At 37.1% G+C, this 26556-nt stretch overlaps 2 protein-coding genes across 3 annotated transcripts; both read left to right on the forward strand.

Moving 5' to 3' along the window:
• The first annotated feature begins 612 nt into the window (after positions 1 to 612).
• On the forward strand, positions 613 to 24147 carry hoxd3a (homeobox D3a). Of its 2 annotated transcripts, none has more exons than XM_037790625.1 (4): positions 613 to 1686; positions 18543 to 18602; positions 20621 to 21208; positions 22422 to 24147. In XM_037790625.1, exons 3-4 carry the CDS (start codon positions 20728 to 20730, stop codon positions 23168 to 23170), a joined length of 1230 nt encoding a protein of 409 aa, XP_037646553.1. In that variant the 5' UTR covers positions 613 to 1686; positions 18543 to 18602; positions 20621 to 20727; the 3' UTR covers positions 23171 to 24147. The 2 variants fall into 2 exon arrangements, with proteins under 2 accessions (XP_037646553.1, XP_037646554.1); XM_037790626.1 differs by having other exon boundaries at positions 20621 to 21193.
• Positions 7511 to 11581, forward strand: hoxd4a (homeobox D4a). Its single transcript, XM_037790627.1, has 2 exons — positions 7511 to 9677; positions 10095 to 11581. Exons 1-2 carry the CDS (start codon positions 9194 to 9196, stop codon positions 10394 to 10396), a joined length of 786 nt encoding a protein of 261 aa, XP_037646555.1. The 5' UTR covers positions 7511 to 9193; the 3' UTR covers positions 10397 to 11581.
• Positions 24148 to 26556: the final 2409 nt, after the last annotated feature.

Raw genomic sequence — 26556 nt, forward strand, 5'->3', positions numbered from 1 at the left:
CCAGAGGCCGAGCCATAGCCTGCATGGCTATAAATCGCACAGTGCTGACTCTGGCATGCCACCAGATGAACAAGAATGAAATGAAAGAAATTCCTTTTTTCTTTTTTTTTTTGCTGCGGAATTGTCCACATGGACGTGATAACAGTTTGTAATATTTAGCCTTTAAATCTGGAGGGTCAAAAAAGCGTGAACAATGTGCCATATGCCATAATTTATTTCTCCCTGATTTTTTCTCCATATTTGTGAATAACAGCAGGCCTGTAAGGGCGCGCAGAGAGAGGACGATGATATGCAATATGTAGCTTAATGTGACGCACAATTCAAAACACATTGTGTCGTCTAGAACAATAATTCAGGATGAACGCGTAAAGGCCAATATCCCAATATCAGACCATGTAGTTTTTGTTTCCATTTTTTTATTTATTATTATTATTTTATACATATATATTTATTTTAATGAATATTAGTTATAATGAAGCCTAATAAGATAGCTGGTTTAATCATGGGATATTTTGTTTATATATATATATTTATTTTAATGAATATTAGTTATAATGAAGCCTAATAAGATAGCTGGTTTAATCATGGGATATTTTGTTTATAAATATATATTTATTTTAATGAATATTAGTTATAATGAAGCCTAATAAGATAGCTGGTTTAATCATGGGACATTTTGTTTATATATATATATATATATTTATTTTAATGAATATTAGTTATAATGAAGCCTAATAAGGTAGCTGGTTTAATCATGGGGCATTTTGTTAACAGTTGGTGCATATAGGCCGCTTATTGAAAAAGAACAAGAAAAAATAGAAATAAAAGCACATGATGTTGTCCTTTCATTGGCACAAAAAAGCGTCCAGACATAATTTCTAAATAATGTTTTTTTTAATTAAAGTTAAACAGAAATATGTCGCCTTTAATACGCAGCAAAGCAAACATTGCTTATATAAATATATTAAATGTATATGCTTATATTAAATATGGCAAAATCACCAAACATGGTGATTTTGCCATATTTTTAAGAAAATAATATACCTTTTACACATTAATATCTTGTGTTTTTTTTGTTATACGAACGAATGTGCATTATGATGAAGCTAAAAACTAGTCTAACTGCTCTTTTGCACTTTAAGATTATAACATTTTATGGTTGAGTGATGGAAACAAAACCCCTCTTGTTGTTTTCCTCTAGAGGAGGCTTCTGCTATTATGCGCAAAGATGGGCAGAACTGCTGCAGTCCAAATTCCTTTTTTGTGCGAGGACAATTTACAACTTGGTAATAGACCTTTTTATGTGCCTCCATCGCCTGTCATTGGATGCCACTGGTCATGTGTGAGAGGCAAACGTCTTCATGGCTCTTTTCCTGATTTCCCAGGCGATTTTTTCTTCCCACTGCATTCTGCTTCTATATGGCGTTCAAACCGATGCTGCACGGTCGGGCTTTCTTTAAAAAAAAAAAAAAAATTGCATTCGTTTCATAAACGTCTGATCAGCACATATTTGCACCACTGAGCTGCTCATTCTGCTGGATGACAAGAGGAGCAACTTTCTACATATCTGACCTCTCCACACACACAACAGCAGCAGCAGCAGCAGCTCTTCACTGCTTCATTATCCAAAAATGCTCTGCAGAGGTAAACCTCCAAGAATCAACATGGATTACCTCCCAACTATAGGTAAGCTTTCTGGGTGCTAATAGGGTTTTATTATTAATGTGTGTGTGCATGTGGAGTTTGACAGCTTCCTGTTTCATTAGTCATGTAAATCAGCAGCAAGGGTGATGATGGCTCTGGTGTAATTTGGTTTGTTTCACGTGTTGCTGGATGTTTTGAAATAAATAGTTTTTAAACGCAGAAAAAATCATGTTAGTGTTGATGAAAATGTGCCTTTATGTGCTAATATGCTGCACGTATCAAATAAGGATATTATAAGAAATAATCAACTTAAATGTTCCTTGGAAACCTTTTTCATTTTTAGGCTCACACCTTTCTATTTGAAGATAATCTCCAGAAATATAGCTCTTTTTTTTAAAGTCAGTGATGATGATGTTTGAGAAGTATTTTTTTGATGCACATAACTGAGTGCAGTTTCAGCTTCATGTATTGAACTAAACATCCTCCATTTCGTTTTTTGTTTTGTTTTTAGAACAACGACTAGACTTTTTTTATTCATATGTTCCTCAGTTTATTAAAGCCAAACTTCTATCATTTTGCATTTCTTTAGCTATACCAGAAAACCTGCTATGATGTGACCTACCCCCACTATATTTCCTGTTCATTTGCTAAAATGCGACACTATATATCTCACAGAACAAATGTGCTTTGCTATATATTCCACATATGCAAGGGTTGGCAGAAGAAGTAGAGTTTTCATAGCGGTCTTCAGCTGCCTGGAGATGGGGGCCATGCAACGTGAACAAAGACAGTATTTCACTGTTGGCTGACAGGCAGCTGCGAAAGTATTTACAGCCTTACTGCAATGCGGCAAAATGGACCCTGCAAGAACAGGCACAAGTAGAAGCCTGCAGATTAGACAGGCTTCAGTCTGTGGTTTCACAATTCAACATATTAGCTTATATCATTTCTGTGTGTGTTATATATGTAATTGTGTAAGGCAATGTCTGACCGCAGGCCTTGCAACACATTTGAACAGATAGCAGTTTCCATGAATGGATGTTTCCCCTTTTTCACCCTCATTTAAATCCCCCCCCTCCAGATATGTAGTCTGGTCCAATATTAACATTCTTCTGGATCAATGTGTGACTCAGTGAGAGCTTTTGGAAACAAATGTTTCTTCATAGCAAGTTATAGATAGATAGATAGATAGATAGATAGATAGATAGATAGATAGATAGTAACTTTATTAATCCCGAGGGAAATTCAAGTTTCAAGCATCACAGTTCCATAGTGCAAAACATATTATTAGTAAAAAGGCAGTAAAAAAGTTAGTAGTGCAAAGTACAAAGTACAAAAAAATATACCAGATATAAAAATACAAGGAGATGAAAGCTGAAAGGCACAATAACTTCTATTAATATTATTATTTTCGTTTTCCACTTAGAAAAAAAATATGAATTGATTGTGTTTCTGTATCATTATCACCATCATCACGAGCAATAAAATCATTTCGTTTTACCTGCTTAATGATAAGTAATAACATCTACACTGCAAAAACATGCCCATATTCGCACAGCACTCGTTCCATATTCAGTTTTCTACATATATTCCAAAACATCAATTTGCAAAAGGTTTGGATGATTCTTCTTGTGTCAAATGCAGTTTAATTGCTTGCAACTACTTAATTAATCCAAAGTCTTTAAATCAAGTTGTATCAGACAATGGACCTACACTTAATTAATCGAATATTGGAATAAACTCATTTGCATTTAAAAGGGGGGATTTCTTCCTTCTTCTTGCACATCTGTATCATCATCAAACATAGTTTTATCAAACATTATGATTAGGTGAAATTACTTGTTAGTATAGATGGACATTTTTTGCAGTGTGAAGGTGGGGGAGGTCGTTAAAGTGCCAGCAGAAGGCGCTGTTGTCCAACAGTCAGCCTCTCTGCTCCCATTCAGCAGGCTGTGACCAGCAGCTTCACGAGCGCACTGATTGGCTGAGACACCTGGTCACGTGATCTGGTTCATTATTTGAAAGTTGTTTTGAAGAATTGTGTGTAAGAAAATTAATTCACCATTTTTTTTTTTTTTTTTATCATACAGGAAAAGATCCGTTTTTGTTTAGCAAATGAGATCAGCTGCTCTAGTGCTGCATTTGGTGTTGTGTGGGGGATTTTTTTATGTGTCCAAGAGCTCTACAAAGCAAAAACTGTTGTTTATTGTGGCCATTAATTTATCAGACAGCACAGTGGATGCTTTGTAACTATCTGAGTTACAGATGTTGAACAAACTTGTAGCTTCATTGACAGCAAGTGAACATTTTCATACAGATTATTGGGAGTTATGACATCATGATGATGATGATGAAGGAAACAGTCTTTAAGAAAGCTGAGAGCTGAAAAATAAATGACTTAATTAATATGTGTAAAACTTAAAATAAAGCCATTAAACGACAGAAAACATAGCACCAACTAACAACAGGAAATATGTGAGTGCAGTTTAAACCCCCAGGAGGCCACACAGGGACCTTTTACCCTCAAATTATCTCCAAGGAAATAACTTTTTATGAGGACATGCATGTAAAAAGTGACAAGCCTCTGATTTGATACTCATCCATTTATCATACCTGCCCCACAAGTGGCAGCCATCCAAACCCTCAACATCATCATCATCATCATCATCATCAGCCTCCTCTCTCTGCAGTTGAACACAGGCAAAAGGAGAGGAGGAGCAACAAAACCGCTCTGCACTCTGGGATTGGCCCGGATGAATGAATGACATCAGTCTTATTGTGTCAGGTTCACTGGGGAGAAAAATGTATTTGAGCACAAATCAGTGTTGCATGTTAACACTTTAGAGGTCAAGAGGCTTTCAGTGAAATGTTATAATTAGTTGTGGAAATTCTTGAATTAAATAACCAGAGAACAGATCATAGGAATGTTAATATTAAGACCCAGTTATCAGACTTTGTTGTTTGTTCAAGTTAATAATAATAATAATACATGTATATATATAGCACTTCTCAAAACAGATGTTACAAAGTGCTTCACAAGACAATAAAAGCAGATAAATAAAGTAAAAGATATGGTAACTGTTAAAACAGAACATCAGACAATAAAAGCAGATAGAGTAAAACAAATATGGTAATACTGCTAAAACAGAACATCACAGAACATATCAATAACAATAGAAGTGGTAGGACAAGTTCATAAAACAATGATGCATGTTTGGCATTTTTTGTTAACACTTTAGAGGTCAATAGGGCTTCAGTGAAATGGTATAATCAGGTGTGGAAATTCTTGAATTAAATAACCAGAGAACAGGTCATAGGAATATTAAGTTATCAGACTTTGTTGTTTGTTAAAGCATTGTATTAATAACTTATATCTTATAGGGTTTGCAAATAACTAAAAGTATTTTTTATTATAGTGCACCCTTGTTCCCATGTCTATCATGGCAGTTAGTCTCCAGCTTCCTCCTTTCCTTTCCTTTCTACGACTTTTCCTCCATGCACATCAGTGTAATCGCTGTTATTGAGTAAGTGCAACTTTGAGGATTATTTATGGGCCTGGGCGGTGTTGTGAGTGGCTGTGAGGAAACACGTGATGCCATTAAAGTTTGTTTTATGGCCCGGGACTTGACAAGCCAAAATATAATTCTCATTGTGTATTAGTAAGAGCGTCCAGATGGGTTGGAATAGAGCTGTGAATTGGCAGCGAGCTTGTTGTGTACCAGTATAGGCTGACTTTTCCTCTTCAGCATGGACGTGTTTGTTCCTCGGTGTGCCATGCGTTACTGTCTCTGTGGTAAGCTGTGTTTTTATCATTCTGCTCGTGGTGGTGGTTATTATGGGCGTGTGATGTCACTGTTTCCTGCCTCTAAAAGCTGCAGCAGTGCGCGCTCAGCTCAGGAGGACACACAGATAGTTGGATGATGCTGGAAGGAAATCGTGTTTAATCTTATTATAAAGAGCTTTGGTTTGGCTTTAAACCTCTTAAGGAGTCAATCGATGCTTTTTTTCGGATGGTGTTCTTCATGTTGTTGGTTTTGTTTCACTGCCACATGATTTCTTATTTGCTTGGAGGTGGAGAGAAATCAACCTGTTGTCACTAGAGTTTTTTTTTAAAAGATTCCTGAAGAATTTGGGGAAATATTTTGAAGGCCTAATTAAAATAACACAAGTTATGTGGTGTAATTATGTTACAACTATCATTTTTTATTATTCACAATTCGTTTGTGCAACATTAGCTTCAGTGTTAAGCACTTATATAATATATATATAATAAATATTATATTATTATTATATATAAACAACTAAAAAACAGCATTGAGATTACAAAAATAAAAAAAATCCACATTACTGCTGCTCTATTCACTGTATAGGCCTTATTGCATTTCTTGTGCTATAGGCCTTTAAATTATTAATTCCCCCACTTATTTTTAGAAAATCCAGTCTAATAATGGTTAAATAATATTTAATACAAATTTAACAGGGAATTTAAGCTTTATTTTCTTTTATTATCTTTTTTTTTTCAAGGCAGTTTTCATATATGCAATCCAATAAACCAACTTTTAAGTAGATGAGCTTACAGACAAACCCATATACACTAGAGAAAACAACCTCAACATTCAAAACCGAAACAAAACCAAGAAAATAAATAACAATAATATTTTTTTCTTTAATTATCAGTCAAAAAAACACTCCCTTACTTCGCCCGAAAATTAGATTAAATAGGCCTCGTGTTTTTCTGTTGCTCCCAAACGCTAAGTTCTGTGCTTTTTTGATTGAAAAACCTTGTAATTGTGATGAAAAAAGAGTCGAGCTGAACTAGTTAGCTCTTCTTTTAACACAAGCTGGCAGGAAACGCTGACTTTATCATTCTTTTGTTGTGATTCTCGGCTTTGACCCGTCTGAAGGGCTAGCAGAGGAAGGTGAAAGACAGGTCAGGCTGTCTAACTAATATTGAAATGTGAAGTGCAAGAACGAATTCTTACAGATGCTAATATTTATCTTTTAACTGTGGTTGAAACGAATATTTAATGATTTTTGTTGAAATATGAATGTACATTTTGCAGAGTGGAGATTAACGTTTATTTCTGCATTATGCCAATTTGTTTTACTTGGTATGAAAATATATATAAATAAGTAATAATAATAATCTCATTTTGCGTCAAGTCAACTTCTCATTTTGCTGATTTCTGTTTTATTTTGAAGGCCTTTTATTGTAACTTTCAACTGGTCAACAACGTGAATCAAGCTGCAAATATAACCAAAATGTTATATATATTAAACAAAACGACTTAATAGACCATCCAGTAAATAATCAGTTAATAAAAACGTTTTTTTTTTCTTATTAAAGAAGAAAACATCGACTGAATGTCTGGCCCAATCTTTATTCAAGCTTTTCTAGAGCTGTGACGTGAACGCAGTGTCACATTTGGCCAAATGTGCTTCCCAATAAATATTTAATAATAATTTAATTGTTCAAATCTGACACACTCAAAGCCTCATACAGGCCTATAGGTGCCATAAGGATTTAGACTTTTTTTGTTTTAATATAAGAAACTCTCAGGTTGATATAGGCTGGATGAAATTATATTATTATAAAATTAATTGACATGTTTTTATCAGATTTTTGTCATTTTGTAGAATAAGCCAATGTTCACCATTATCAGCTTTAATTCATTTGTCTCAGACAGACTTGCAGTAGCCTCCATGGCGGTCTAGTTAATGGCTGTAAACTTTTGCACCCTTTGAGCTGTCACCAGGATTGAAAATAATTGAACTTTTTGATAAGTTTGTAAATGATTTAGTTTGACCTTGGTGGCCTCCAGCCTCATCTTCTGGAGGCAGTGGCGATAAGCTGCTATATTAGCCAGCAAACGGTCCTCTGTTGAGTTTATAACTGTATCTGTGATTGTGAGGGTGACAAGCTTGCAAAAGTTCTTTATATTATTTGAAGAAGGTGTATTTTTTCCTCTAACTTTGAACTTGGACTATATGCTAGAGTGGAGAGGACCCACTGCACAGAAACCTGGGTTGACCTGAGAGATACTGCCTGATATTTTCCTTCAGTTGCTTGTCATTTGCTGCTTAAATTGACAGGAATATCCAGAAGAAGCCTGTAGGCCTACAAGTTTCTTCTTCTTCTTTTTTTTTTTTTGAAGTCTGACATGACCTAAACTCAAAGAGATGATTGTACCAGAGAAATATTACAAGAAAACGAAAGTAAAGGCTGCTTTAATGAGAGAAAATAGAAAAAGAGTATTATTATAGCCTATAATATGGCTTCTTCAGATTGTGTTTTTTTCTCCCATCTGGTTGTGATGCATCTCTTATTTCCTTATGTAACATTGTTTCTGTAAAGCCACTTTGTAAATGATGCTTGGCTTGAAGTGCTCTGCTGATGTGGATATGGCTGCTCAAAGTGTGCAGTGTGGCTTGCCGTCGTCTATATATACCCTGTAGAACCGAATTTGTGTGATAAAACCACAATCACAGATTCGATTCTAGGGGAGTATATGGTCGATGAAAAAACTTCGATCCAATGACTTATTGCACATCTTTATTATGAGTTGCTTCTTGCTGTCAGATATAGATGCTCCTGCAGTGACAGTGTTGGTTTATGAATGAGAGCCAATCTGACAACACCACATATACTTCACAAGAAGCGCTCAGGGCATGAAACTCTAGAGGCTTCAAGGGAAATCTGAGCAAAATGTTTCACATGAAAACAGACATATAATGAGGGAGTTATTTCTATTTCATGTTGATATGGGTTTAGCATGCACTTCTCCAAGCTGTAGCTTCTTCCTCCTGTGGGTCGCTTGTGTGTCTCCACATTATTGATTCCCAGAGGCTGCTGCTACTGGCCAATAGGCTCCTGAGACTGTTTTCCTCAAAGGGGATGGGAGCAGATGAAGTGATGAGATTCGTGTAACTTTTGGATGACCCCTTCTTGACAAAGACAGTGTCCATCAATTGTCCTCAGTCATTATTCGCTGCTTTTATGCCAAGGGGCTTTTTGTATCTTTTGTTGGTTTCTCTGTTGAACACCATGCCTTCAAAGTTAGACCTTTAAACTGATATATTTTATATATATATTGCATAAAACAACCACATGCATGCACAGTCTCCTATTTCTTTATAATATATAATTTTAAAGTTAAATATTGCTTTGTGTGTTTTTTTTATTTTCCCAGCATGCCTCAAAGTTAGACCTTAAACTGATATATTTTATATATCTTGCATAAAAACAATCCCATGCATGCATAGTCTCCTATTTCTTTATAATATATCATTTTAAAGTTAAATATTGAGTTGTGTGTTTTTCTTATTTTCCCAGCATGCTCTCTTATTATCCAAAAATGCGCACCCAGATGTTTCAGAGCAAAATATTTTTTTTTATCCCACTGGGGTCTAATTTGGGTGCATCTTTAAGTTAGATAAAATTGCCTTTAGTTGTATGTTTACCCGTTTATGGACCAGCATCACCTCCATTGGCCCATCTGGTCACATGGTTCGCTAACTTTATTCAGTTGACACCAAGTAGGAGGGCTTTATGGAAGGGAGGAAAAAAAAGACAACTCGAGAAAAATTAGTATTTTTCTACCTTCAGAAATTAATGGCCATGAGTTCGTATATGGTGAACTCTAAGTATGTGGACCCACAATTTCCTCCCTGCGAGGAATATTCACAAAATAACTATATACCTGAGCAGGGCTCGGACTTCTACAGTCAGGCGACACAGGACACAGACTTTCAGCATCCAGGGATCTACCCAGCACCACGGCCAAACTACACGGAGCAGCAGCCCTTCAGCTGCACCACTGTGCACGACTCCACGGTGCAGCCACGGGGTCATGTGCGCGAGAGATCCGGCCGCTCGAGCCCCTTTAGCGCGCAGACTGAGGAGGGGCCCCCGGTCCAAGTGGCCGGACCCAGGACTTGTGGACAGCAGCAAAACACAAAGAGCCCAAATGGGATACAGTCCAAGCAGTCTGCAGTAGTTTACCCCTGGATGAAGAAAGTCCACATCACTACTGGTAAGATTTTCTTCTTCTTCTTCTTCTTGTCTTATATGGACCAACTGAGACCTGTACTTTAGGAATCATTCAGTGTAATATTTATGGGAGTCTTTTGAAAGGGCCTCGCCAATTACACAAGTCATAAATTTTTATAGCTCTGGAAATAGGCCGCTAGGTGAGCGCCTGAAAAGCTCCTGAAACACACATATTGACCGTTTGTAATGGTGCTTAAATCTGCAGCAAATGTGCAGAAATTCAGTTAAAAAAGCACTCATTATTTCCTTCACTCGCTTCCACGTGAATAAAGTTTGAGCGCCTAGAGAGAGACTTCTCTTGTTGTATTGTTTTGCTTGCCACATTTGGTGACTTTTTTGCACCATCTTTTTGTTTTGTTTTTGTTTAATACCCTGATTTGTTTTTCTTTCTCCTCTATAGTGAACCCGGACCACACAGGACCCGAGCCCAAACGGTCCAGAACAGCTTACACCAGGCAGCAGGTTTTGGAGCTTGAAAAGGAGTTTCATTTTAACAGGTATCTGACCAGGAGGCGACGGATCGAGATTGCCCACACTCTTTGTCTCTCTGAAAGGCAGATCAAAATCTGGTTTCAGAACAGACGGATGAAATGGAAGAAAGATCACAAACTGCCCAACACCAAGGGCAGATCTGCACCAGCAGTCTCCAGCCATCTGCAAAGCCTCCAGAAGGATAACCAGACTGCGATCACATCTTTATAAGAGAGGAGGAGGAACACCTTTTAGAAAACTGTACATAAAAAAAAAGACAGAGGTTGCATCTGACTTTTTTTGCATGGACTGATGTTGTTTTAGCCATTTTTTATTATTATTATTTAACAAAAAAAGACCCCAGCAGTGTTTGACTCTCCACACTCAAGAGTCAGAAAATCAATCAGTCTTTTATATAAGTTTGAAAGTTGTTTTAATTTCCTCAAAGAGACACAGCAAAAACATCGAAACAAACTTCTTTTTTCTTTTTTTTTTTTTTTTTGGACGTTTCCCATCTGAGGACATTTAATGATCAACCTCGGCTGATTTCAATGGATTTAAACAAAAGTGTTGCAGCTCCTCATCACGTGGATTCACGCTGGTTTAAAGATTGAAATATCTTTATTCAGAGCACACACACACACACACACAAAGGTTATTTCAGTTTATCTTCCTAGTCAAACCTCACATTAAACGCACAATATATATATACTTGAAGGAACCATTATTTCCATAGAGCACGCCAAACACAACCTACTTTTTCGTAAGTTGCAAAAAAAACAAAACGTTTCAGTTCCACGTTTTCTTTGTGACTATAATATGTTTTAACTTATTTTGTACAATAAAAGCTTTGAAAATTTTCTTAGCCTAAATATTATTCCCAAAAAGCAAAGACATTCCTGTGTGCGTTACTATTCAGAGTGCCCTTATAATAAATCTCTCCTGACATCTTTGTAAACAGTGTACATTTTCAAGAGGCTCCATTTGAAAGTCTTATATATGAAAGATCATTTTGTTTTCCTGCATGGCATCGAATTGATATTGGATGTTCAGATCAAAAATCCAGAATATTTAGGAGTGTTTATTTCTTCTTGATATGATTTTTTCATTTATTTATTTGTTTAAAAAAAAAAAAACGTGTACATTTTCGTATAAGCACACATACAATTTTTAATTAAAAAGTATTCGTTAAAATTTAATTAATCTAAAAATATGTTTGAACTCTTGTGGATTATTAGCATGGCTTTAATGCAACGTTTTAGTCTTTTTTTAGTTGATGTGGGAATCTTCTAGTTTGTCATTTCCACCGAGCATCAAGACAGATATTTTCTTGTTTTAAACCTTCATTGTCTAAGGACAAAAAAAAAAAAAAAGCCCAGAAGCTCTGAGGTCTTCTCTGTGAAGTCTTCACGATGAGAGGCTTTGAAAAGGTATTTCAACCGAAGGTCGACAAAAGCAGCAGTGGCAGGTTCATCCAGGGGACACATTTCAGCCTCGAGGACTGACCCCAGCACCCTGACCCGACGGACAGGCTGCATTTCTCTCCATGCAGGCGATGCTCGCTTTGGTTTGGAGCTTGTTGTTTTTTTTCCACACTTTAAAAAGCCAAAGCAATTCAAAGCAAAAGTCAGTGCGTTAAATTCCACAGTTTTTAACACGTGTTTCAACAGCAGGCCTTATTTATATTATCAGCCCCCCTAAAAAAAAGCTTCTGATTTGTGCATTTGTCTCCTCATATGTCAATATGCAATCTCTTTTTTGGTTTTATTTTTGTACATGCTTTTTACCTTGTATTGTGCATTGAGATGCGAGAAGTATATTGGAAAAAAATAAAGATTTCTACTGATTATGCATTTAAAATGACTGCAGAAGGCACTTTTTTGTCGCGATTTTTATTTTATTTTTATTCCACTCCGAGAAATATTTAGATTTTTAGGGGAAATCTATTTTTATTCTGGGCACATGTGAGGTATTTTTTTTTATATAATTTCTCTCATTGCTCAAAACTTATTTTGTTTGAATTGTTATGGGTTTTATTTAGTGTCATTCGTTTTGCGCCAATTACAAAAAGATCACTTTTGGTGGGAAAAGAGTTTTTTCTTCAGTGGTAACGAGCGTGTGGAGCCATATGGACATATAAACATCCACAAACGCACCAAATGTGCGCTGCGTGGGCAAATTCAGCCTCTTCTCCTGTCAAGCATGAAATTTACGAGCATAAATATATCATTGGTCTACCTAAAAGTATGGCATATCTTTAAAAAACATGTTAAAAAACGAGGTTTTTAACTCTGGCTTGTCATCATTTCCACTCATTAGCTCTTATCGAAAGGAGCGAGTGCGCAAAAACATCCTCATATACTCGTATAGTGGAGCTTCTCAAGGTGATTTGATTCAATGAAAACAGCATTTGGGTTTTTAGAAAACTTGATTCTTTATTACAAATAGTTATGCATGAGTCTTTATTACAGAAGAGAAACACAAAAGAAATTTACTCTTCTGGTAGATTCAAACTGACAAATAAAAACTTGGTGGTCCTACTCCAAAACCAGATTACAACACATTTATCATTACACATAAACTACTATATAATCTACTTTATATTTGATATTAAAACCCCCTCGTGCTTCATGATCTATATGCCTTTATTGAAAATGACCCAGTGCTACACTGACCTCCGACCCTCCACACTGCAGAATCAGCCCTGATACAAACACAAGTGGTTATAAAACGGACATGTGGAAAGACAATCTCAGTCAGTCACTCAGCAGTGTTTTCATCCCCAGTGACCACTGAACTGATCCCCTGCTGCAGAGCTACTACACTACTAGGCCTACTAGGCATGCACACATGATATGTTTGTGTGTGTGTGTGTGTATGCGTAAAATACACGAGTTGTGTCATATAGATTCAGAGGGAAGCTGAGACAAAGTGATGCCACCAATCCACCATCCTGCCATAAATGATCTGCACATAGATGCTGAAGAGAGGATGAGGAGAAAGAGAGAGAGATGAGAGGAGTGGGGGAGGGGAGGAGGGGTGTTATTGGCACAATTGGACACTAACCTACCTTATATACATTAAAGATAACGTAACTGTAAATATGTTTTTTTTTAATTTAAATGCAATTTAATATCAACCATGAGCTGAGCTGAACTCAGCCAAAATAGTTTGGCAATATGTGACACTGCGTTCACGTCACAGCTCTGGAAAAGCTTGAATAAAGATTGGGCATTCAGACATTCAGTCGATGTTTTCTTCTTTAATAAGAAAAAAAGAAAGGACATGTAGGAACGTTTTTATTAACTGATTATTTACTGGATGGTGCATTAAGTCGTTTTGTTTAATATATATATATATAACATTTTGGTTATATTTTTACAGCTTGATTCACGTTGTTGACAAGTTGAAAGTTACAATAAAAGGCCTTCAAAATAAAACAGAAATCAGCTGAAATTAAACCCAACACACTCCCCCTCCTCCTCTTCCTCCTCCAGCTATTATCAGGTCAGAGCAGCCTACTAGTGTGTAGCCACACTGACCTGTTATTGGCAGAATTGGACACTAACCTACCTTATACACATTAAAGATAACATAACTATAAAAATGTATTTTTTATTTAAAATCAATTTAATATGAGCTGAGCTGAACTATTAAAACATGAAATTAAACACAACACACTCCCCCACCTCCAACTATTATCAGGTCAGAGCAGCCTACTACAACGTACAGTGTTGTAGCCACACTGACCTGTTATTGGCACAATTGGACACTAACCTACCTTATATACATTAAAGATAACATAACTATAATTTTTTTTATTTATTTTTTATTTAAAAGCAATTTAATAACCATGAGCTGAGCTGAACTCCTGCTATTAAAACATGAAATTAAACACAACACACTCCCCCCTCCTGCAGCTATTATCAGGTCAGAGCAGCCTACTACAACGTACAGTGTTGTAGCCACACTGACCTACATGTCTGAGCAGCAATAAATGGGAGCCAAAGGCAGTGCCATTTTCAATGACACTGCACCCAGTGCAGGAATACAACGTCGTTGCTCTCCATCCGGCCATATTTGATTTCCAGCTGTTTTTTTTTTTTCGCAGAAGCTCTCTCTCCGAGCCAGACAACAAACCCCCCTATAAGATATATTAAAGTGCTGCTGTCTGCATCCAGAGATATAATCCAGAGACTATACCACTCCGCTTCTCTATTCTCGACCACGTGATTGTCTAAATAATTAATGCAGCACGTCCCCCTAGAAACACGGCGTCGTCATTAATCGCGAGGACTCTATCAGACTTGAAAACTGAAGAGATCCCCCCAAGAAAATAATATCCGATACCCGGCAACACCGTATACAGCGACACATCCGAACCGATGGATGCTTGGGTAGGTAAATATTTCAGCATTCTTCATGTTGCCAGCCACGAGCTGCTAAATGACGATATCAAATGTCGTGATATTTGATAAATTGATGCCTTTTTTTTGGTGTGTGTGTGTGTGTGTGCGCGCTCTGATGTGCATGCTGTAGTCGCTGTATATGCATGTCTTTTTTTTTATCAAATATATTAGAGATGTTGCAGGATTGATAGGATGAATGGTAAAAAGTAAAGGGCAGTGACATGTATTTATGGCTGCTCGCTGTGAATAAATGCTCTTTCTTTCGGACACAGCTCAGTGTGGCCCCTCCACTGCATGGGCCCACTCTTTTCTTTCTTTATTCACTGTGAATAAATCAGATTTATACCAGTTTAGTGCAACAAAAAAAAAAATCAAAAAAGGAAATTTATTTTGTAAAGAAACTGCATTATAAATTGCTAAGTAGAAATATCTTGATTTATTGTGGACGTTTTTTTTAACACGAGATAAATAATAGGTTATTTATCAGGTTTTTTTATTGTTAGTGCATGGGGGACGATTTGATTTAGATTTTCTAAAAAGAAAGTGGTGGAAGTTTGGAGCAGGCTGACAGCTTCTGCCTCCTTGTAAATCATTCCCAGTAATTCCTGAAAGGCTTCGAGGCTGTTGGGGGGCGAAAACTGTAAATCTTTCACTTTTATTACCCTCTGAACATATGCTGCGACGCTACCAGTCCTGCATCTTCTTCTTCTTCCTCCTCTTCTTCTTCTCAGCAAAGATAAGCCACCGCTGAACCAGCCGACGCTCTCTGCGGCTCCAAATCTTCCTCTTCCAATCTGGTCTTTTCAAATATATTTATTTATTGGTTATCAAACCCTGCTTTTTAAAATATATATATATATATTTCTGTGATTGATATAGAAAACAATGCAGGAGAAGACTCTCTCACTCTTTGTGTGTGAGTGTGTGAAGGCAGACACAACAAACAAAAGATGATAATGTGGCTTATTTGAATACAATCAAGTCCCAGCTGGAAGAAAACAAAAAAAATCCACACGTTTATTTCATAAATCATTTTTTTTTAAATGCACATATATCATCTCAGGAACTGGGCGACTAAATAGGACATATAATAGGAAGTATAATATTATCCAAACTACTTAAAATGTGGTGCGTTTAAGCTCCACTTTGGATGCTTTTATTGTGGAATTTCTTTTTTAATAACAATCTATAAAAAAAGGCTGGAAATTTCAAAAGCTGCTGAAGCAAAAAAAAAAAAAAAATGCACAGAAATTCATTATAATAACGCACGCAAACACTCCACACTTACATGTGCTGCAACATACTGCTCTGATAGTGTTCAAATCTGTATTATTAATACCTTAATATCATAACGCGTGTGGTTAAATACTGTGTGCGAGTTGTAATTCAGCAGGAGATGAGAAGAAATAGGCAGTGGGACATTTTCACACAGTTGAGATGAGGAAATAAACGCCACCCTTTATCAAAATGGATTGGTGAGGTATAAGGCTCGGTTGTAGAAGAGAACAATCACGTGAACAAATATGCTTGTATCTTAAGGCAGCGCCTTTATTTGTCATCACAAAGCTTCCGAAACACCCCCTAAAAAAAATCCCCAATGTTATAGCTCCAAATATGTACAGGCCTTTTTTTTTATGAATTCCTGTATATATTTCAAATGAGGTGATTGATTGCCAGGGATTTTTTTTTCTGGAATAAGGATACCTTGTTGGCTTTTTATTGGTAGTTGAATGCGAGTCCTTCCATTTCTTTCGGGAATACTGTCTCCATTGGTATTATGGAAATGTCTGAAAAACAGCAAGATCAGGTTTAGGACAGCATTGTCTCCAGACAAAGGGTGAAGGATTTATTCTAGAGACTGCGTGGAAAAGCAACTGAGACTGAGATGGGAAGCTGCTTTATGATGAATTGATTCGCAGGTAAGCAATCGCACTGCAGAAAGCAACCTTTAACCAACGGGTTAATATAATGCAAGGAAATATATATATGATTTATTCCACTCAGTGGAGCTGATGCTTGTTAATGTCGCTCTGGAGTCGGATATGGAGTCCACAGCTATACCTCCTCTAAAGCACATTCATATATATATATTTTTATTTTTTTTCCTTGAGAATATTATCGACAGATTTGAGCTCCAGCTGCTTTTCTTTCAGCTCATTTCGATGAAAACCGGCTCGTATAGGGAAGAAGAAGAAGTATAAGAGAGCAACTTTTTTTCTTTTTTGACTCTTGGATCGTAAATCACATTAATTTGTTGTCTTATCGTCACAGTGGCGTTTTGCCCGTGATTTATGTGGTTTCAACTATATGGCTTTGTTAACCTGCAACGTTATATTATACATGAATTCATATTGGATGTTTTGAAGGATTGCCGGGATGGATAGTGAACAAGGATAAAAAGGCAAATACTTTAATTTTCCTACTATTTTTGGATGCGTTTTTTTTTGGCTTCACTTGCATATATGCGGTTATTTTTCTTTTTTTTTCTTTGGTATTGAGAATTAAAATCAGACCTGAGTCGTTAAGACAATGAAAACTTATTTATTTTATATTTAATTTGATTATTCCCCATTTATTATATGGTGCTAACATATTTACAATGGATTTAATTTATGTGCACTGCATCTTTTATTGTGCGTAATTGCAGAATAGCTGCTGAATTTCTACCAAAAATCCACAAAAAGCAGCATTATATAGCTGCAACTGGTGATTTTGCATTTTCAAAGCAGCTTTCTCCAACAAAAACAGACCTTTGCATTTTACTACAAACAGACAAAATGATCAACTGCAGTTATGTCTTGCATGTAACAAACATCTTGCTTATATTGTGCTAACAGATTTAGGTTTAATTGATGAGCACTACATCCTTTATTGTGCGTATTTGCAGAATAGCTGCTGAATTTCTACCTAAAATCAACAAAAAGCAGCATTATATAGCTGCAACTGGTGATTTTACATTCTCTGAGCAGCTTTCTCAAACAAAAACAGACTTTGCATTTTTTACTACAAATAGACAAAAATGATCAACTGCAGTTATTTCTTGCATGTAACAAACATTTCCAACAATAACAAACCGGCTCTCCAGTGCTGTTTTTAATTGAAATGTGAGCAGGATTTGAGAGGTCTAGCCAGGAGAAACGACTAACTGGGATAATAACACTCCACATTGAGTCCGGCCCATTGTGTGAACCAAACTTACCGTAACAGCGCGTAGGCGAAAAACACTGCTGTCTGAAAAGAGGAACCATGTCTGCTACTAGCAGCCCAGTGGGCTCAAACAGCTCTTCAGGCAAAGATTATCGACCAGTTTAAACAAATATTCAACATGGAAGGAGGCTTAAATCTCCTAGTTATCTTCAGATAGAAGCAGGGAAACAGAGGTGGTTTCACACGCACAGTAAATAAAACAATCCACTGATATTTCCTGAGGTGTAATTTCTGCTTTTTCTCGCCGTCGGTCGAGCATCTTCTCCTCCGTTTCTGAAAAGCTGCTTTGAATTTAGTGGAGAGTTGAGTTCTACTTGAAGCCAAACTGCTCGTTGTTCATTAAACTTTGACTTAAAGCTGAATGACCCAAAAGGTCACCAAAAAAAGCTTATGACTGCTAAATATTTGGGCTGGCTCTTTGTGTAAAAAAGTGCACATGTAAGACTTTTTTTTTTCTCTCTCTCTCAAGCAGAGACTTGGAAAAAAAAGTGTCATATGTGGTCAAATTCAGTCTTCCAATTAAGCAAAATAAAAAAAAATAAAAAATAAATTGTCCAGGAATTATTTGAATTAAAATATATATTTTTTTTTATTTGAACTTTTATAATTAAATTACATTTATTTTTTTGTGGGGGAGAAGACAGGGCCTGATGATATTAATCTTTATTTTTTTTTATATAAAATATGCATCGAGCCTATATGTGACTGTGATTTAAAAAGAAATCTAACGTGAAGAAACTCTTATGTTATTTCTCTTGCAGGTCGAGGTGGGAGCAGTGATGAATGCGTGAGGGAGATAAAAGAGATTTGCGCAGATTTCGGTGAGTAACACTTCTTTAATGAAGGGAGTTGGACAACAAACTGCTAACAAGGTGAAAGGGTGATTTGTTATTAGGGCTACATATTAACGCTCACAGTGTTTCACAGGAGGCTTAAATCACCAACACAGACATGAGGGATGACTTTAACTTCGCATGTATACGGCTAATTATTTGCGGATGCCAGAGTCAGAATCAGAATCAGAATCAGAATCAGAATCAGAATCAGAATCAGAATGAGAATGAGAATGAGAATGAGAATGAGAATCAGAATCAGAATCAGAATCTGAATGGTGTTTATTGCCAGGTGTAAGACACTAGGAATTTGCTTTGGTTTTGTTGGTGCAAGTTAAACAGTATAATAACAAAAGAATAGATAAAAACGTTAGAATATAATAAGAATAAAAAAAATTGTATTTCAGTATGTCCAATTGCAACGAATTAAAGCCAACAAAAACATATCTTTTTCCACAAGAAAATACATTATAAAATGAAATTTAATTAAGCTTACATTCTCCTCAATACATTAGTCAAAAACATGCAAATTATAAATCATGCAAACCGCCTCTTTTTTAAGCAGCTCTCCAGTGTTTCACCTCGGTGTTTGTCTGCAGACTCAGTGCGCTCAGCCAGCATGGAGGCATCGCTTATAAACCAAGCCTCTGTATGGGAGAAGAGGAGTATGAAATTCTTTCCCCTTGCCTTCCTCCTACGCTTAGTTTTACACTTCTGAGGGCTGCGAGTCTCGAGGACTGTTTTGCTTTTCATTCCTCTCTGAGGCCATTTACAACCATAACATTTGCGGTCATAAATTGTGCCGCGGTCCACACTGACAGGTGCAATTGTTATGCACGGCGCGCGGGCTGCACCTCCTCGAGCCACCAACATTACAGTAACAGGGCTCTTTGATATTTCTGTTTCAACTTAAGAGTTCAAATGTTGCCTCTTGTTATATATTCTGGAAACAAAATGTAGCAACTATAAAAAAAAAATATCCAGAATATTTGATACATTTAATTCTCTCTGAATTAAAATTTTATTTACAATTAAAGATGCATTTTTTGCCTGAATGGAACAAAGGCTGAAAACCAACCAACCAGCCAAAATATATGGGTTAAGGCTAAAGAAATATCATATTTAACTCCCACTCCCACCTCTCTCATAGTTACTCACCGATTTCACCTACTTTTTTTTTTTTCACTAATATGTTTATTGGGTTTTCTTATTTTCACAAACACAAGAATAATAATAATAATAAAAAAAACAACAACAACAAACACTGGTACAGCTGAGGATTTTTTTTTTTATATAGGAGGTCATAGGAAATAGTCCATATAGTGCAGGGAAGTCACAGGATATATGAATTCATGTTGAAGAGACTCCTTGTGAGATAATGGAAGAGAGTTCAGGTCCAATATAATTCAGATAAGGCTGCCAAATATTGTGGAACTGATCTACTTTGGCATGTAGAATATTTGTGAGAAAAGGACCATCTCAAATATCACTTTTTTCGCCAGCCTTGGATAGAGGGTTTCTATCACCTACCTTTTTTAATATTAACATTAATAACAAACAGTGGATGTAGCTTCTTGTGTGCGTAAACATGTGATCCAAAACGCATGCGCTCGGCCTTGGTGGGCTATATATTTCTGCTGCAGGGAACACAATGCATGACGGGCTTTGTCAGGCCTTGTGATTAGTGAAAAGGCTTTTGTTTGTATGTGTGTGTCAAATGCTGATTCAGCTTATTTGTGAGGGACTCCTAAAAGCCTCCCAGAGGGTCCTTTAAGCACGAGTTAAACTTTAACTTGTTTTGTGCCAGAAATGAATCTTGGAGCTGGGAGATGCATCACTGTTAGAGACAGTTGGTAACTTGTAATGTAGTATAGCTGAGTATTGGGCCAAGCAGAGGGATTTTTTTCTTGAGAATTTAAACCCTCAATCTCAAAAGTTGCAGCTATAATGAGTGTGGGCCTTATTCATGTGTGTCCGGATGAGTCTGATATATTTCTCTTTTGTAGGTCACAGACTGGAGCAACGGTGGGAAACACCAATCACGTGAATAAACAACACCCATGCCATTGGATAGAGTTGCACTGGCTTATTGGCTTTGAATCCATAAAAAAAAATGCAGAAAGCAACATACTACGATAACTCTGGACTTTTTGGAAGCTACACCTTCCCCAAACCAGACTCTTACAACTATGGCCCAGCTCACCAGTCCTACCCAGCTTCTAGCATTGACAATGACTACCAGGCCTCAGTGTGTCCCATCCAGACCTCCTCTGTTGTCACCAGGCCACCGACCCTCAAAGACAGTGACCTGAATGGAGACTGCATGCGTCAAAGCAGCAGTCAAAGCAGCAGCAGCAACAGCAGCAGCCAAGCCACCAGTATTATTGTGGAGCAGCAGGCTCCTCCACTGTCTGCATCCTCTCCAGGCTCCATCAGCTCTGCAGCCCAGAAGAAGAAGTCCCCATCCGGCAACAGCTCTTCCAGTACTGCCACACCAACTCTCACCAAGCAGATATTCCCCTGGATGAAGGAGACCAGGCAGAACTCAAAGCAGAAGGGCAACAACTGCACCAGTGCAGGTAGAGACCCTGATGGTGCGTGTGTATGGGTGGTGGGGGGTGGACTGGGCCTTGTTTGTTTGTTTGTTTGTTTGTTTGTTTATTTAGATCCCCATTAGCTTTTGCATAGCAGCAGCTATTCTTTCTGGGGTTAACATAGTTTACATGGTGACAATACAAAAATTCACACTACTCATCATACACTAACATAACACATTGTAATGCATGTCAACTGTAAATAAAACAATAACACAGTTTAAAAGACAAAAACACAAAGAAAATAGAAAAAGACTCCGACTGAATCTATCATGATCTAACAGATAAATATCATCATTTAACATGGAATGCCCATAATACCCTTACACACCCAAGAATACTTATTAATTACTAAAGTTGTGCTTGTGATTGGTAATAAGAACTTTAAACATGCACTATCTGCCTTTAAACATGCACTATCTGCAACCATCTGGGACTCTAACATCTGGCGCACTTTACACTATACATCCTATATACCACTTTATAGACTGCACATATGCACATATTACATTTATTTATTGCACATACTACATTTATTTATTGACGGACTGCACACACTATGTTCACCCATTCACTCTGTATCTTTTATATCTCTATTATTGTTTTTATCATTTTTGTATACCTTTATACCTCCCCTGTGTTTCACTCTGTTTGCTGATGTTTGCTGCTTTGACTTTGGGCTGAAATAGAATAGAGAATAGAATAGAAAGCTTTTATTGTCATTGTATTAAATACAACGAGATTCACAGTGGCCACTTCTTCTGGTCAGTGCTTTAAAACAAATACTTGACAAGACTAAACGAGGCAGATAAAACATATAACAGGTATACACAGTTATAAAGCAATATAAAACAGGTAAAGTAGATGTAATAAATAAAATATAAACACAAGTGTTACACTAGAAGTATAAAATATAAAAATAGATGTAATGTAAACAGAGGTAACTGCACCTGTAAAATAGGTAAAGTAGATGTAATAAATAAATAAATATAAACAGAAGTGTTACACTAGAAGTATAAAATATAAAAATAGATGTAATGTAAACAGAGGTAATTGCACTTGTAAAATAGGTAAAGTAGATGTAATAAATAAAATGTAAACAAAGATGCACTTGAGGTGTATATTGCATCAAGGATATATTGCACAGATAGAGGTATTCACATTCAGTCATTCACTGAGGCTATAAGTTGATGCTGTGGTTGTTTTTTTCCAGGTGGCGAGTTGAGTGATGAGAAGAGCCCACCTGGACCAGCCTCCAAACGGGTCAGAACCGCGTACACCAGCGCGCAGCTGGTGGAGCTGGAGAAGGAGTTTCACTTTAACCGATACCTGTGTCGCCCGAGGAGAGTGGAGATGGCCAATCTGTTGAATCTCACCGAGCGCCAAATAAAGATCTGGTTTCAGAACAGGAGGATGAAATACAAAAAGGACCAGAAGTCTAAAGGGCTGGCTCACTCTCCCCTGGGACACTCCCCGGACAGGAGCCCGCCAATGAGTGGCCCAAATCACATTGGATACTCCGGCCAGCAGCTCCAAAACGTGAGCAGCCTCAGCTATGACGCGCCGTCGCCTCCATCCTTCGCCAAGCCGCAGCAGAACATGTACGGCCTGGCCGCCTACACTGCACCCTTAGGCGGATGCATCCCGCAGCAGAAGAGGTACTCCGAGTACGACCACCACATGCAGCAGAGCAACAGCAGCTTTGCCAATGCAAATTTGCAAGGCAGCCCAGTTTATGTGGGTGGGAACTTTGTTGATTCCATGCCAGCCTCTGGTCCCATGTTCAACCTGGGTCACCTTCCTCACCCATCATCCACCAGCGTGGACTACAGCTGTGCGGCTCAGATCCCAGGAAACCACCACCATGGACCCTGTGATCCACATCCCACATACACAGACCTCACCTCTCACCAAGCGTCTCAGGGAAGGATTCAGGAAGCGCCTAAACTCACGCATTTGTAATAATAATAATAATGTGGTTTTATTGTGTGTGTGTGTGTGTGTGTGTGTGCGTGTGCGCGCGTGTGTGTGTGTATGTGTGCCAAAATTTATGTTGCGCTCTTTTTTTATTACCTCACTAGTCTAATAACTACACTCCCAAGCGGAGTCGTGTTGTATTATTATTACAGTATTATTGATATTACTATTAATGTGTAATTATTTTCTAAATAATAATACAGCTTTTTGTCCATTTCTGTTGAATATATTTGGGCAGCCTGGTTGTTCCTTTTTTCTTTGTTTTGTTTTTTTCTCTCAAGTGCAATGCGCAATTTTTTTTTTTGACTGAATATTTCATGCTGTTACTTGAAGGTAAGTCTTGTAGAAGAAGAAGAAGTAGAAGCTCATCTTTAGGGAGAAGGACTTTTAGGGACATTTTCTGTCCTGTTTTGTATAGGATCTCATTCTCCTCACGGGCATCCTATTTATTTATTTTTGTATTATTTTTTGCATAATCTTTTCATACTAGCATATAGCCTATTTATTATTTAATTACTTTTTGTATTGCACATTATTTATCGTTTATATGCGAGTATTTATAAGTGTGGAGTTTTTGTTTTTTTTGTAAGATTGGACAGATCAGTGCACTTGGAAAGTGTTGGCAAAACAGGGTTTGAAAAATGCTATTGACTCGCAGTGTATTGTTGAAAAAAGAGCATTTCTAATTGTAAATCTGGGGATAAATGGGACATCTGATAGTGTATAAACACCACTACGTGTCCATGGTTAATCTTGTGTCAAAACCTAAAGCAAAACGTAGACTATCGAGAAATATTATACACACCAGCATGTCATTTCGTGTAGTCCATTACTATTTTTGATTTGTCTTCCATTGTTATTCCATTCAGTTGGATATCCATAAATTTATGAAACCCCTAATGATATTGAAATGTTATATTTTATTGTGTTTAACATTTTGTAAATAAAGTGCTCAAACTTGTATTTTCTTTATTGCATTTTGTTGATTTTTTTTGTAAAACACCCTGCGGCACTGTTTTCTGATTATTTTAATTCCTCCCAGTGAAACTGTCAGGTAACAGTACCGAGGAGGCTTATTGACTCCACAGCTCTACTGTATACAGTCCAAATCAATAATTAGACACCAGGATATCTAAACCTCATCAGACGGCTCTATGCTTCCAATGCAAAGTGCATTTCAGCAGGATAAAGGGCTCTGCACATTATTGATGTTTCATTGGTATGAGGGAAGTCAGTCTATGGGCTTATTGCACCTTCCACATGTCACTTATCATTTTTTTTTTAAGACTCGACCACATGATTACCTTCCTATATCTGCTGGGACAAGAGAATATAAATATAATTATAATCACTGGCTGTCTAATTGATGGGTACACAGCTTCAAAATAATGTTTCATAAATAGAGAAATATGGACATTTACTGATGGGGATGGGTAAGGCAGAGCATATTGGAGACAATAAAATAAAAGCAAAAGAAGATGCTTTGACATTGGAAATGATGCAACGATGGGTGTGTGAGAGAGAAGGAGAGAGAGAGAGAGAGAGAGAGAGAGAGAGAGAGAGAGCAGTTCATCCTTTATTGCTCCTGGAGAGCCATTTCAAAGCTCATTAATCAAAAACTCGTCGCTTTCAGACTCCTCGCTGATCCCTCCTCCTCCTGAACAAAGCATTTGCATTCCAAATCCAAGTAACACATTTCAAACTGAGCAGCCTCCATCTTTAATGGTGGGGGAGAGTTTAAAGAAAAAAAAAACACCCTACTGTGTTCACATTTTCTGAGATGATGCATCCTCAGATTTAAGATCATCAGTGACTTTAAATTCACAGTGATCCCCCAGAAAAAGTTTCAGCTGAATGTGACTCAGCTCGCAGGTATTAAAGCTTTTGAAAGTTGATTTCATCTCATTTCATTGTGAATTTATTTTCTGGGTCTTGGCTATAGGAGCTACTAAACAATAGGCTACAAATCACCTCAGTATTCAGTGGATGGCGGCCATTTTAACCCTGGTGAGCTCTTTCTTCTCTCATCTCCCCCACTGCAGCTCTCTGCAGCTCTGCTCTTTTAGTGATACTCTTAATAAAATAACATTTGGAAAATTGAACGAAAAATACATTATTATTTTTTTTCATTTCAAAACAAGCTGAATACTATAGGCTAATGAAATTATTTTATGTGATCTGCATTATTTTGCATGAAAATTAACTAATTCAAATGAAGATTATTTAATCTAGAATAAAAGTTTTTTTTTTCTGGAGTGAGAAGAGCTCTCAAAATTTTAATATGAAAAAATAATAATACATATATATATTATTTTTTTCAATTCTAAACTTTTAAACCTGATGATGAAAACATAGGTTACCATGGGCAATCAAAGTAGGAAATAATAATAAAATCAAACAAAATCTCACAGCTGCAGCACCAAATGGAGCAAATGGAGCTTCAGATGTTATCTTTGCCATCACGCCTCTGACTCTGTGATTGGACATGAGGGTGTAGCCAAGATCAAATTAAACAATGTGGCATGCAAAAAGGAAGTTTCACCCCATTTGGAAATAGCAGCAGCATAGTTCCTTTGATTAGAGCTGCTCTAAAAAAAAAAAAAAAAAGACTATACTTTATAAAGTGAGGTCTGGTTAGAAAACTATATGAAAACAAGCTACTTTACAGAGTCTTGTTGCTATATTATGAGTCTGAATCTTTTTTTAAACAGAATAAGATTTGCAAGATTTTAGGTTATGCTTACATTTTGATTTGCAACTTAAGTGAATCATAGCTATAAATAAGTAAGAGAAGAGAAGCTTTTGTTGGAGCAGTGCAGTGCAGCTGGAACTCATTTAGAGCTCCTGATTGGATGAAAGCAGAGCAGACCACGCCCACTGAGTGGAGGCTAATGTTTACATATGAGGAAGTATCTCTACTGTAGGAGACCTATTAATGAGAACAAGAGGTGTTAACAGCCAACAGGGCATCCTAACAGTCAATTAAATTAAATTAAAACATATTGATAGGTATTTTTTTTATGTTAAAGATGGTGGACACAGAGCTTACAGCCTTCTGTTTGAAGTCACAGCTCATATTAATTTATAGGCTGCAGGAGGAAATCTTTATTCCCACTGCACCAACATGAGACACTTCTTTAATCAGACCTTGGAAGAAAAGTTGGTGCGCACAGAACATATCGCGATGGTTCCTCCTCTGTGAGCAGCTTTCATCTCCATCCCAAGAGGGCTTTTATTGTTTTACACGCTGCATGGCTCGAGAGGCGAGCGCCAGCAGGAGTTGCAGGAGTCGCAGACAAAATTAAAGAAAATGTATTTTTATTAAATGCATCCTGCAGAGCGAAGTTGGATTATCATCGGATCAAGACTGA

The sequence above is a fragment of the Sebastes umbrosus genome, chromosome 13 (assembly GCF_015220745.1).
Source record: "Sebastes umbrosus isolate fSebUmb1 chromosome 13, fSebUmb1.pri, whole genome shotgun sequence".
Taxonomy (NCBI): domain Eukaryota; kingdom Metazoa; phylum Chordata; class Actinopteri; order Perciformes; family Sebastidae; genus Sebastes; species Sebastes umbrosus.

Excerpts from the sequence above, each read along its gene's own strand:
- hoxd4a (XM_037790627.1), top strand. The coding sequence starts at position 9,194 with ATGGAAGGGAGGAAAAAAAAGACAACTCGAGAAAAATTAGTATTTTTC. Across the intron at positions 9,678-10,094 it reads GAAAGTCCACATCACTACTG|TGAACCCGGACCACACAGGA; the intron begins GTAAGATTTTCT and ends TCTCCTCTATAG.
- hoxd3a (XM_037790625.1), top strand. The coding sequence starts at position 20,728 with ATGCAGAAAGCAACATACTACGATAACTCTGGACTTTTTGGAAGCTAC. Across the intron at positions 21,209-22,421 it reads TGCAGGTAGAGACCCTGATG|GTGGCGAGTTGAGTGATGAG; the intron begins GTGCGTGTGTAT and ends GTTTTTTTCCAG.